General features: G+C 36.6%; 2 protein-coding genes across 12 annotated transcripts in view; both read right to left on the bottom strand.

Moving 5' to 3' along the window:
• The window catches only part of LOC126759233 (potassium voltage-gated channel protein Shaker), a 462,565-nt gene that overhangs the window by 138,917 nt on the left and 309,293 nt on the right, over window positions 1-14,355 (bottom strand). The window lies entirely within an intron of this gene.
• On the bottom strand, window positions 12,871-13,866 carry LOC126759234 (serine protease SP24D-like). Its single transcript, XM_050473954.1, has 2 exons — window positions 13,554-13,866; window positions 12,871-13,493 (listed from the first exon to the last, which is right to left on the bottom strand). Exons 1-2 carry the CDS (start codon window positions 13,811-13,813, stop codon window positions 12,953-12,955), a joined length of 801 nt encoding a protein of 266 aa, XP_050329911.1. The 5' UTR covers window positions 13,814-13,866; the 3' UTR covers window positions 12,871-12,952.

Raw genomic sequence — 14,355 nt, 5'->3', positions numbered from 1 at the left:
AATTGCGGTTACGGAGTCATTGAAAATGATGCCGATGTATGAGAGGGTCTACTTTATCACGAACACAAGTGGCACAAAGCAATCATTCAAGGTCGTGAAGAACTTGCTTAATGCGAATCATGCAACAACTAAGATAACAAGGAAAAGTTAAGGAAAGATGCTTGAAGGAGGATCTCAACATCTCGTATCGACTCAACCAATTTTGGTTAATGGTTTAGGTGTGAAATACTTCACTTCAATGTTAGCGTCCTATAAAAAGACATGAATCTTTTGCAATAACGACATCAACTAGAGATTTCAAAAAAGTTTGTTAAGATTTATACTAAAAGAAGTGGAAAGAATGAAGTCCAAAAAATTAAAAACGTGGAGCACTCTTGACTTTTGGTGGGATCAGAATGGCATACTGTATTATGAGCTTCTCATAACGCATCTCAAATCAGAGCTGAACGGTAAAGGATAAGAGCTCAATCTAAAGCCTAAAATAAAAAAAAATGATCAGCGTTTTTACAATACACTGAAAAAACCTTGGGCTGAATTGTATAACAAATCTTAACCAATCTTCGGGAAAAAGATTTGTTTATCTTTAACACAGAGTGTGGCCGAAAACCTAGGATCGATGCGATGCCGTAATAGGATTTATCGTTTCTCGTTTAGAACTTAACTGAAATATACACAAGACTCTGAGCAAAGAGCTTTACGCCCGTTACGAAAACAAATTAAAGAAAAAATTAACTAGTTTTTAGTATTTGTGATAAAATTTTGTCTTATTTTTCCGTTTTCTTATACAAAGCCCTTCGCTAATTAAGCAACATTACTAGAACCCAAAAAGAGGCCAACCAATTAAATTGCTTACAGCTAAAGAGTGAAATTCTTGGAATATAAACATAAACAATTATTTATTCTGAAAGGTAAGAGGGCTATACAGCTGAAAAACTATTTAAAACTGCCTTTTTATTTACAAATTATCATATTATTTCGTAGTAGCAGAAGTAAAAAAGCAGTTTTTCATCGTTCAGTGTGGTCTGTTTTTAGTTTTCACTGCAAGTTTCCCATCAGAAAGTAGATGAGTGGAGCCGAGAGAATTTAAAAAAATATCTCAACTTTTCCTTTGTGTAAAAAATTTTTTTTTTGTGGTGTAAGTAAAAACTCAAAAACTTGGTTATTTGAGTTTTTCACATACATTTTAAGGTTATGTGAAAAAAGGCTATATACAAAATATATACAAAATGTATAGATTTTTTTATTACCTACAACATTGCTATATAACTTTTCCTTATAGGACTTGTAGTTTTGCCGGAAATCGAGTAACGTCATTCTTAACCCTTAAAAATTCCACCCATTCTTTTCCTGACATAAGACGACCGTAAATTATTTTCCCCTTAATGGCTATTCTTTTTTCTTTCATTCCCGATGAGTTTCATCCTACTATGTTTTGATTTTGTTAACAAAATTTATCTATCCCGATCTAATATTTATATTTTTTGAAAAAAATATATCGAAATCCATGTCGCTGATGACAAGGTAGGCTTGGCCATAGTAATAGATTATAATGACATTCAGTCTAAATCAAACCGCCAGCGTGAAATTTTTTTTCACTGGACTACCGCTATAATGCTGTGAGGTTATTTAAAAAATATATAAGCTCGTGCTTTTTAATGTCTACTAGTGTCGCTTAATTTTTTCCATAGAAGTGGTTTTGAGGGAATTTGGAATATTTTGGTGATAAACTGTTATAACTTAAATAAAGTTGAGCTTTTTTGTCGCATTTGCGGTCAATAAGTATTTCAATGGTTTTAAAATGTTCCTAAGTGAATGCTACAAAAGCTAAATTTCTATTGTTTACATGTGCATGGATGTCATATTATATTTTAATATATTTTGTTACTGCATTTAAATATCTTTAATTATGCTTTCAGATATTTATCACATTTTCTAACTTTTTTATGGTAAAAATTTATTTTATTTTTAAGATTGAAAGTTGTTTAATTAAGATTAGTTCATTGGCATTAATTAAATAATTTTTGTTTTCCGGTCTTTTGGTCCTAGGTCAGTCGCAAGAGATCTAGTGATATTTTTGTTCTCAGTAAGGCTAGCCTCTCACTAGTCGTTGGGCTTTTAACAGGTCATTGCCCCATTGGTGTCCATGCTGTAAGGTTGGGAATCTTACCAGACGCTATCTGCAGAATCTGTATGAAAGAAGATGAGGTTGAAACAATGCGACACTTCCTTCTTGACCGAACTGGCATGCATGGAAATTAAACGGCATTTTTCAGGGCGTGGCCCCTCCCTTTGATAAGTTTAATGTACATATCTCCTAAGTCATTAAAGCTACAACAACCAAATTCTCCTGGAAATATTATAAGAATTCCCATGGATAGCGTGAAACTGAATGAAATCGGATGATAACCCCGATCACTCCCTATATAACGGTACAGTCAGAATCTACTAAAACCGCGATAAATCAATAATTGATAATGGCATAGACCTTAAATTTTACCCACGGGATTATATGATGGGTCTTTATAGGAGCCGGGGTCAAAATTAGACAATGGGTGTAGCACCGCTTACCGTAAAGACACATTTCTCGAGACGCGCGATAAAAATTTCGACCAAATTTGGTATTCCATGCCTGAAATTTTTATGCAACAGTGTGAAAATGGGCGAAATCGGACTACAGCCACTTCCACTTCCTAACACCACTTTAAATTCCATACGATTCTTTACTTCCGAGTGAATAAATCAAGAAGAAATTAATATAACGGAATAAAAATTCCTTATAACCAAAAATTGTCAAAATCCAACAAAAACTGTTCAAGCCCCTAGGCAGCGACTATTTGAAAATTTTATGACATATAATTGAAATTCCGAGAGAATAATTTTCTGATAGTAGATGTGGGTTGAGTTGGGTCAATACTTCCCTTAGCCCCCATGTACCTAATATACTTTATACCTCATATATCGGCCAATATGTGAGTTATCTTAATAAAATTGAGAGAGCGTGTTTTACTAATAACGGTTGTTTTTGTGCAAACTTGCCATATAATTATACCCTGAACAGGGTATATTAAGTTTGTCACGATGTTTGTAACACCCAGAAAGAAGCGTCGGAGACCCTATAAAGTATATATATATAAATGATCAATATGTTGAGCTGAGTCGATTTAACCGTGTCCGCCTGTCTGTCTGTCCGTCCGTCCGTTTGTCCGTCTGTATACATACGAACTAGTCCCTTACTTTTTAAGATATCGTTTTGAAATTTTGCAAACGTCATTTTCTCTTCAAGAAGTTGCTCATTTGTCGGAACGGCCGATATCGGGCCACTATAACATATAGCTGCCATATAAACTGAACGATCGGAATCAAGTTCTTGTATGGAAAACTTTCACATTTGATAATGTATCTTCACCAAATTTGGGTATAGATTATTTTCTAAGGCAACAATGTAATCTCCGAAGAAATTGGTCAGATCGGTTAACTATAGCATATAGCTTCCATATAAACTGAACACATAGTTACTAAAAAAAATCCACGTGAGAATGATATATTAGCTTCGGTGCAGCCGAAGTTAACGTTTTTTCTTGTTTTTTTTTTTAATTTCATCTTTAGATTTCCAATTTATTATAATTAGTTTTAGTTTCATCAGTATTCAAAAAGTTTTATCGCCAAAAATTTTTAGTAAATTATTTGTTTACTTTAATAAAAAAAATAGCTATTTAAAATATTATAACATTTTTTATTTTAATTTTTTATTTTTTTTATTATATTTTAGCCTTTCTTATAGGAAAATATGTTTTTTTTGATATTTTTATTTTAAATTCTCAATTATTGTTTAATATTAAATAAAATAAAAATGTTTATTTAAAAAATTATTAAATTACAATATGCGTTGATGCTTTGTTGTTTTTTGATTAACGTTGCTTTGTACGCTTGTGTTTTCTGCTTCGTTCTACTTGTTATCTTTTTGTTTTACAAACTTCGTCGTTTAAATACATTTCTAAATACAAATACACTGGCTGCACTACTACGAAACGATATGCATTTAAATTATTTAATATAATTTTTTTTTGCGTAATTTTAAAATAAGATGTGTTTTGAGTTTTTTGGTCAACACTTGAGACACATTTTACTTTGCTTTCACTTGCAACTTTTTCGCCTTTCGATTTGGTCTATTTATTGTTTTCCAGCATTGTTATTTGTCACTTTGTTGTTGTAATTTTTTTTTTCTATTTTTTCTTTGCGCGACTGCAAGCTACAGCTGCTAGTGGTTTGTCGTTGCTGAAGCTGCTGCTGGTGGCTGGTGGTTGGTGGTAGGTAATGGGTGGCTGCTTGGTTGGTTGTATGGTTGGCTACTGTTTGTAGCCACGAGATGCGTCTTGTCGTTTGATATGTCAAGGTTAAGTAGCCTGAAACTCACACAGCACAACACCGTGGCGAGAGTGTGCACACTTTTGCTGTAATTTTGTATTTCTTTTGTATTTTTGCGCTTATAAATTTGCACAGTTGAATGGTTTTATTTATTTTCATACACGGTGTTCGGCTATCACTCAGGCGTAGGCTTTCAGGTATTTTCAAAAAAACAAAAGTTCTCAAATTTTCAGCACCGTAGAATTATTTGCACTTGGACACTTTGTCTTTTACGCGACTTCCGACATTAAATTTATTTTCGCAAAAATTGTCACAGATTTTTCAAACGCACATACACACACGCACGCACATGCACGCCCGAAAATCGACAGTTAACGCGTACTAATGCACCGAAAACGCTTGCTGTTCTCTGCAGCGAAGGCGCGGAAGGCACGTGTGAGTGTGCTGTGCATATTTCCAGCGCATTTTCTCCAACGAATTGCAGTTTTCTCAAATATTTTTAATATTAATTTGAATATGTGTATTTTTTTCTTATTTTATTTCGCCAATGAGCGCCTTTATTTGCTTTACTGCGCGTTTTGTCTATTCAACAAAAAAATCTGCTTCATTTCCAACGATCCGCTCCGCCTCAATACTTTTCACATTCAACTCAATTCGGCAGCATCCGTCCGCTGTGTATGCCGTTTCGACGCAGCGATTTTTGTCGCTTTGAGTGGCTGTGCGTTCGCTGCTCGTCGGCTCTTTGGGTGGCTGGTTTGGTCGGCTGGTTGCCGCCTGCCGCCCACCCGCGGAGGGCCTATCTCGTGCTGCTCGGTGGCGGCGGCGTGTATGTAAACACCTTTGCACAGCGAGTGAGTCGTCCACTTATCGTATGCATGTGTATGTATGTGTGTGTGTGGATTGAGATTTCGTCTTGCAGGCGCAAGCAATTTTCCCACAGTCAGCGCCACTGCGGCGTTCCAATGTCTCCTCTCAGCGTTTTGTTTTTACTATCGTTGTTGTTGTTGTTGTTTCACATGCCACTAATTTCATGTTTTTGCCTTTAGTATGCTTTGGTAAGCGAAACATCGCACATTTTGCTCCAAATACATTAGAGTTTGTCATCTGGAAAAAGCTTCCCGCGTATGCATGTGTTTGTTGGTGTGTGTGTGTCTGCTTTTGGTTTATGCGCGCGCATTTCCAGCTGTCAGTAGCCGTACGGTATTTCTGACATTTGCTGCTAACTGTTATTTTCACAGTTGTTTGTTGTTTACGCAGCGCGAAATGTCAACAAAGTTTTTAGGATATTGTGCATCTGATGTATTTTTCCTTCTCAAGACGATTATATCAGAAGTTTGAATTTTTTGAAACAATGTGCAATATTTTATCGAAATTTAGTGGAATATATGTATGTGTTGTAGATCTAGACATGTTATTCGTTCTACCATTTATATTTTTATACGCCTAAAAGCATACATATATTTTCCCCTTATTAAACACAAAAAATATGTTAGTCTAAGAATCGGGAATTTTAAATAAAATTATCGAAATAAAACCCGAAAATAATCGCATTAGCTTTCAAATTCTTATTTGCAGTAGGAGGATTAACATTAGTTATCCTTTCTAACTCTTCTGCGATACATATTATATGGAAGTCAGAGTACCCATTATATACCGGACTAGTCCCGACGGAAGAGAATGAAAATACATATGTCCAAAGATGCCTTTTATGAGCAGCTGGAGCGCACTTATGACGACCGTCTTCGCCACGATGTAAAAATTGTGCTAGTCAATTTTAACGTCAGGGTGGGCGAAGGAGGCATTTTTGGTAAAATTCAGCCTAAATGGCGAAACCTTTCCAAATGGGTTGAGCCTGATCGACTTCCCAGGCGCCCGAAATATGGTTGTCTGTAGTACTAGATTCAAGCACAAGAAAATTCATCAAGCTATTTGGCTGTCTCCGGATCGAAACGTTCGAAATCACATCCATCATGTTGTGATAGATGAAGGACATGTATCCAGTGTCCTTGACGTACGTACGCTCCGAAGACCTAACATCCACTCGGACCTCTATCTTATTGTAGCGAAGATACGCGCCCTGCTTCTGTATAGCAAAGCACGAAATACAGCGAAAAAACGACGTCGAACGGCTTTCTATATCAACAACTCGGTATAAGGGAACTGAGGGACGGCATATCAAGCTCTTAACGAAACGCTTAGCGAAACATTGGTTTTCGTATGGACCGAAAGAACAGCTGGCAAAATGAGAACTGTCGCAGCCGGACAGCCTACCTCGCGATGTTGCGGTCGGCCAATCAGGAGCGGGGTGAGATAAATACCGAGAGTTGGAGAGTAAAGCGAGACGCATATGCAGACAAAAAAGGGCTTTAGAAGTTGGACGACAGGGTTAATACTAAAAAAATTCTACGAAATGATGCCCGATTGTGATGAGGTTCACCTAAAAATTATCCGCCTGAAGAACAACAAAGCAGCAGGGGCCGATGGACTACCGAGGGAGCTATTCAAATACGGCGGCGAAGAACTGAAAAGGTGTATGCACCAGCCTCTTTGCAAGGTATGGTCGGATGAAAGCATGTCCAATGATTGGAACCTAAGTGCGCTCTGCCCAATAGACTACAATGGGATCCTTCAACTCGCGACAATTACGGAGGTATTAGCCTCCTTAATATTGCCGTCTTCGACAGCACGAAAAGTGGCTGCCGCTATGTCGCTATCCTGAACTTCGTATCCTCGAAAAACTAATGCGGTTGTTTAAACTGAAGTTGAGCAACACCAAAAGCTCCGCTAGGATCGGGAAGGACCTCTCCAAGCCGTTGGATACCAAGCTAGGTTTCAGAAAATGATATATCTATGGTGCGACTTCTTCATTTTACTGCTGGAGATAATAAAACGAGCTGCAGAGCTAAATAGCGAAGGTGCAAGAGGAAGATCTCCACACCGTTGGAGACATCAGCTGGAGAAGGACCTGTCTGCACTTCGTATCTCGAATTGGCACCAAATAACGAAAGGAAGAAATAACATGCGCATACAATTCGCCTACAACCACGTAAGCGGTGTCTATGTTAGTGAAGGAGAAGTTCTAAAGCGTAAATGACAAGAAACTAAATTTATCAGTATAAATAAACTTAACATTCTTCCCTCCACATTTTTAGGGCTAATTTGAATATCGACGAGGTATGCCGATCTGCCTAAATATACATATGTATATGCCTAAAGCCCTTCTCCAAACAACACTTCTATTCAGGCTAACGACTACTTACTTGTATACATTTAAGCTTATTATTAAGGCTTCTATTCAATGTTTCGTCATGAAATTCATAACACCCTGATGAAACCTCGGAGACCTTAAGTGTGTCTAGGGTTATGAGTTTGAACATTGGATACTGAATGCCTGAGCTAATAGTTTGCCATGAAATATGTATGTGTCTAAGAAGACAATATTATAATTAAAATTTTTTCGGGCCATAATAAATTTCTTCAAAAATGTACATGTATATCTTCAAATACACAGCTAATACTTTAAGGATTCTTAGATTTTTACACTTTGTCAAAGGTTTAACGGAAAATTTGGACAGATGATTAATTGACTTAGACCCAGACATAACGACTACAATTTGGAAAATGAAATGCAAAATAAACGGCGTATGTCATAGAGAATTATCGATAAAATATGATCGAAAAAATTAAAAAAGGAAACATATCGACTAAATTTATATTAAAAATCGCAAATTAAATGGATCATATTAGGCCAGTTTTTGATATAAGTGTAAGGATTACATGGAGTAAACATAAAACCACCGATTAATATTTATCGAAAAATATTGATAATTCATAATGAAAAATTTAAAAATCCGAAACAAAATCGAGTTTGGGACGACTTGATTTTTATCGAAAATTATCAACTTAAATTTTTCCAGAAAGTTCCAAAACAGTTATTATTAAAACTATGAAATACAAATTTATCGATTAACTTTCATCGAAAAATATTGATTAAAAGAAAGTACAGTTATGAAAAACAACAAACGAGATTAGGAATATTTGAAAATAATTATAGAGATTAAATTAATGGTATATTTTTTTGTTATAAAATGTTTATCGCAAAATAAGAACTAAAATTATACAAACTCAAAATAACTAAGTAATGAGCTGAAGACATTTTTAAATTAAGTAAAATTTTCCAAAAAAATCATAAGATATCTATGCAACATGTTGTGGCATTTTTTTGTTTAAGTATAAGTATTATTAGGACGAGATGTAAAATTATCGATTATTTTTTATTGAAAAAAATCGATTAAATGCGTTCCAAAATATAAAAAGCATGAACAAAATCTAGTCTAGACGACTTATAAATCAAATATAACTGCTATATTAGGACTCCGCTGTATAAAATATATGAGGCTTAATACGCCTGCTCTTAAAAAATAATCGAAATCTTCTACATATTTAAGAATTTGTCATTCATCAATGGCTTCAAATGAAATAATTCATTTACGAATTGCCTTTCATACAGCATATATCACGTAGATACATATGGATGTATAATATATACATATGCACACATTTTCGGCTCAGATCATTTGTTTTCAGTTTCGGCTAAATTCTTTAAATTAAATTTATTTTATTCTCCTTGCTAGGTCTGCACTTTTAAATATTTTAGAAATTTGCGTTTCGCAGATAAATTCACTGAAAACTTTTAATTTTCTTGGTTAGGGCAATGCTGGCATTGGCATTGAAATATATCTTAAAAAATATGCGGAAGTGAGAAATTATTTCATATAAAAGAAAGCCGATCTCTTTGTAGTGCGAAGCATACCTTATTACTTTTATAAATAAAAAAATTAGAAATAAAATTCGCAAAGATCTGTTTTACTACATTGAGTGGAAAGTTTTATGCAGAGGAACAGGAAAAAGAAAAATAGTACCGGTGGAGAACACACCACTCACGCAGTGGTATTAACAGTTACATTTACATGCATTTGTCAAAGTTCTGGAAGTAGCAATGTGGAACTTAAAATTGCTTCAGTGCGATGTTTCCCTCCAGCTTTCTCTCCAAAAACAACAAGTGATGCTGCGAATAATTACGCACAGATGGCGCGCGAATCGATTGCAGCAAGTCTGCAAAACAGCTTTTTGGTCGTGTAAGCTCAATGCTTTGCCGAAGGAGTGTAGGTAAAAGAATATGAAAAAGTTTGGAAGCTGCCACCATAGTAACCAGCTGAGAGCACAAAAAGCTTTCAATGAAGCTCGAGTAGATGAGCATGAAAAGCTGATGAAAATAATAATAACGCAAAGTGTAAAAATAAAAGGCAAACGAAAAAGGGCACGCTGAAAGCGCAATAAATAACACTGAAGCGCATAATGAAAGCGAAAGTCAAAGTCAGAGTGAAAGTGGCTGAGAAGAAACTTAAAAAGTAAAGGAAAAAAAATGTAAAAGTTCGCACGAAGATTTAGGGTAACGAGAAAATGCACAAGATTGCTTCTGAAAAGCGGCATCTATTGCTCACCGCATGGTTTGAGTTTTTCACGTAATTTTTTTTTCATTGTTATTGTTTTTTCCTCGTATGTTTGTGTGCTTCTTCTGCGCTGCTTGAAAAGAGTAAACTGAATCGCAGTGAGCACATAGTGCAGTCACAAAAACAAATACGCTGTTGAGAAGCTGTGGTGGAGGCAGCGCAGTACACCGGTGCGTATGAGTGCTTCACTGACGTATTCTCCTGCTTATATGCAAGCATATCACAAAAATGTTCATACATATGTACAATGTACATATTTACTAAGCATTACACTACGAGGCTGCAATGCAACTTGTTATTATGTAAACTGAAATGCTTGACTTGGAGCCCTACGCTGCAGCCACTGCACTGCAAATTAATGATGATGAAGGTGCCGACCGAAAGGTTAAAACGCTTAGAACATTTTGCCTGAATGCACACATAGCCACAGAGTAGAATTTTTGTTTTAAATTTTCTAAGAAAATATGGCCTGCTATAAATGTGAAAAAAGACATTTTTACATAAATCAATAAAACTTTAATTATGAGAAGTTAGTAAGTTGTGAAGCTTTACTTAAAGTCTTTAGTAGTATTAGTCACTATCAAATTTAAAACTAAAACAAACAATAACAAGCAAAAATTTTAACTTCTGTTTTAATAGCATGAAAGGGTATAAAAAGATCTTTATCTTGTTTTTATCGATCGGTTTCTACGGCAGCTATATGCTATAATGGCCCGATCTGAACAATTCGGTTAGGGATTATACCGCTATTTCCAGAAATATTTTGTTCAAAATTTTGTTAATAAATCTTGTCAAACAAAAAGGTTTTCCATACAAAGACTTGACATGATTGTGGCAGCCTTATGCTGTAGTGATCTGCTGTGAACATGTTTTCGGAGATTGAGGCTTTGTCAATGACAAAAATTCAAGCCGAATTTCCATTTTTATTTCTTTTATATTGCAGTCGTTGCAGTCGTATATCTCCAGTGCTACGAATTTCATTGTGTTATGCCATATAGTGTTGGAAAGGCGAGATTTTAAGCCTCATTTAACCAAAAAAAAAACTAAATTCGGGGAAGTTGAAAAAAAGTTACAGCCAATGAAATTTGTAAAGTTTACGGAGACGATCCTGTATCAATTCGTGGAGCATAACAACAGTTCGCTCGCTTCCGTTCTGGAAATATTTGTGAAAGATGCACTTCTATCGTTGAAAAGTCGATGAAATTATGGAAAATATTGACCAGGACCGTCACATAAGCAGCCATGACATCGCTAAGGAACTTAACATTCATCATCAAACGGGTTTGAACCATTTGAAAAAGGCTGGCTACAAAAAGAAGCTCGACGTTTGGATACGACAAGAATTGTCTGTGAAAAATTTAATGGAGCGAATGCTGAAACGAAATGAAATCGAACCATTTCTGAAGCGAATGGTAAGAGGAGACGAAAAGTGGATCAAATACGACAATAATGTGCGAAAAAGATCATGACCCAAGCGTGCTGAAGCTCAACAAATGGTCGTAAAGCTAGGATTGACGCCTCGAAAGGTTATGCTGAGTGTTTGGTGGGATTGAAAGGAATCATCCACTATGAGCTGTTCCAACCTGGTCGAACGATTGATTCTACATTTTACTGTCAACAACTGATGAGATTGAAGCAAGCAATCGAAAAAACGGCCAGAACTGATCAACAAAAAGAGTTTGATCTTCCCTCAGGACAACGCTACACCACACATATCTTTGATAAATCGGCAAAAACTGGGAGAGTTTGGCTGGGAAGTTTTGATGCATCCACCACATAGCCTTGATCTTGCACCATCGGACTACCATTTGTGTCGGTCAATACAGAACTCTCTTATTGCAGTAAAGTTGGCTTCAAGAGAAGCCTGTGAAAATTACTTGATTACTTGTCGCAGTTTTTCACCGAGAAATAGAAATAGTTTTATACTGATGGAATAATGTCTCTAGCGGAATAAAGTGGTCGATCAAAATGGTACATATTTGCTTCATTAAAATTGAAGTTCGGTTCGAAATATGAAAAAACTTTTTCGAGTCCTCTATATATTCTATAAAAATTCTAAACATCTGGTAACACTTACCAAAAATAATTTTTAACTTCAAGCCACCTTAAGTATTTTTATCATTGAGTTATATCTTAATAATTTAATCTACTTAATAAATTACATTTTCTAAAGAGGTGGCAGCATATTATACTCTTTTCAATCCGATGTGAGAAGGCTTAAGGAAGCAGCCAGAAAAGCCCAACTCGAAATGCCGATCATGTTCTACAGAATTGAAATATTTGGCGTAACTGAAATGAAGTGGAAAGGCAGCGGGGAAAGTATGCCGCCAGCGTGTAGTAAAACAGTACTGCGCCGCGAGAAGAATCACAAATCTGCCGTTCGCATCACAATGACCAAATATAAGCGCAACACTGCTTTGTTGGCAGCTAATATCGGACAGCCTAATCTTGGCCCGGCTGTGAAGCAAGAGGTACACGCACCTAAACATCCTGCGGTGTTATCTTGCGCTTCAATAGAAGAAGCTGACTGCGCTACCAAGAATCAGTCCGAGCACAGCTAATAACCACATTAAGAGCTATATTCGTGGCGACTTTCTTCCCCAGGAATAAGGCGGACTGTTGTCGTTTACGGTTGCATATCTTATAACAACAAAGGCGAAAGGCTCATCGAGTTGTGTAAGTAGGATTGACAGGGAGTAGACATAAGAAGCGATCACGAACTCATCACAAGCGACGTCAAGATTAAGCTGAGATGTAATAAGAAAACTGCGCCGGATGGGCCATACTCTCAGAGACTCTAGATAGCTTAACGAGTATGTCGCTTGACTGAAATCAGCAAAGAAGTCGAAGTCGCGGCTGCTCAAATTTAATATGAAAAAAGCATCTGCACGACGCAAAGACCACAGTCTTCAGTCGTGTGGAATGGAGAAGTAGAACTCCAGTTGTAACTAACGCTGAACTTAATATTATCATCTACTACATTATATATATATATATATATACATATTAATTTGCTTTATTGCCGTCACTTTTATATTCACATATCTTTTGTTAGTATAAAATTAGCGGATTTTTCACATTTTAACTCCCGAGCAAGAGTTTTCAGCGATCCAATCCTTATAATAGGACACCTTGGTGTAACCATCTGGTGTATTGGCACCGCAAATCGTTAGATGATAGCTCGCAATGCCAACCAGTACACCCTTGTAAACGGCGGGCCCACCAGCATCACCACCACAAATGCCATTGCCCGAGTTCTTGGCCAAGCACAGTATAGACGGACTAACCGGTGCCATTTCACGGGCACATTCCTCATTACTTATCGTGCGCAGCGCACGACTGTATTTTAAGATTTCGGGCTGCACGTTATGTTCACCCGAACGTCCCCAACCGGCAATATTAACGCCCACATCATCGGGCACATCATTGGTAGCCACCGGAATTGGTTGTATGAGATTGTTGTATGGTAACGCTGTTTCAAGTTTCAGTATAGCAATGTCGTTGTTGTAATCCAAAAAATTGGGATGTGAAAGTACTTGTGTGACATTGACAACAACGCCGCCATCACTGCGATTCACCGAACCGGCCTGCACCGTTAGGAAGTGTGGTAGTAGGCTGAATAGATTTATAGATTATAAATATCCACAAAATCGTTATATTTGAAGAGTATTTTACCTGTAAACGCAGTGTGCTGCAGTTAGGACACTTTTCTGCGAAATAATGGTGCCACCGCAGCTGTGTTGTCCACCTACGCGCACCGATACAACGTAAGGAAATTGACCCGGCAGCGCATCTGAACCACTGAGTATGCGTGGCGTGGGCACTAGTTCGAGAGTCGTCGGCTTGGTTGCGGCGTCATCGTCACTCTGTACGGTTTCGGCAACCAAGAGAGCTATGACGACTAGCAGCTTGCCATAGAAAATGCGACAATTCATGATTTTTACTTGCAACAGTCGAAGTGAACACCGCGAAATGTTTTCGCTACTCAATGTCGCGTTTGCCATTTTATATACATCAACCGGGTGTCGTATCTCCTAGGCTGAGTGAGTGAGTGAAATTCGAAAAGGTGAGGTCATTAAGAAGCTATTAGCCTGATTTGTATGGAGTCTAGACGAAGACTTCGTTATCTATGCAAATTTGTTGCTTGCAAATATAGTGATTAAGACTCTAGTAATTATATACTTTGAATATAGGTATATATATAGCAGACTTATATATGTTTCGGGTATATTTAGCAGATGATTATTTTATGTAAGTAAGCTACTAAGTATGCTTGAGCGCAATATAAATATGTTCACCTGGTTATTGTTAGATATGGAAAGAAATGTGTATAAATTCTACAGCAACTTATCAATTGGTGCAATTCAATTTTGTTTTTATTAACATTGGAATACCTTTCCTGTTTATATTTTGAAATTTTTTGAAGTCCTTGAACGGAGGAGAAAGTGTAGTTTCTCAGTTTTTGAGATATGGGACC

Source organism: Bactrocera neohumeralis, chromosome 5 (genome assembly GCF_024586455.1).
Source record: "Bactrocera neohumeralis isolate Rockhampton chromosome 5, APGP_CSIRO_Bneo_wtdbg2-racon-allhic-juicebox.fasta_v2, whole genome shotgun sequence".
In the NCBI taxonomy this organism is placed as follows: Eukaryota; Metazoa; Arthropoda; class Insecta; order Diptera; family Tephritidae; genus Bactrocera; species Bactrocera neohumeralis.
Note: the sequence above shows the minus strand (reverse complement) of the source record. Positions and strands in the feature narration are given on the sequence as shown.

Coding starts and splice junctions, on each gene's coding strand:
- LOC126759234 (XM_050473954.1), bottom strand. CDS start 13,813: ATGAATTGTCGCATTTTCTATGGCAAGCTGCTAGTCGTCATAGCTCTC. Junction 13,494..13,553: donor GCAGCACACTGCGTTTACAG/GTAAAATACTCT, acceptor AAATCTATTCAG/CCTACTACCACACTTCCTAA.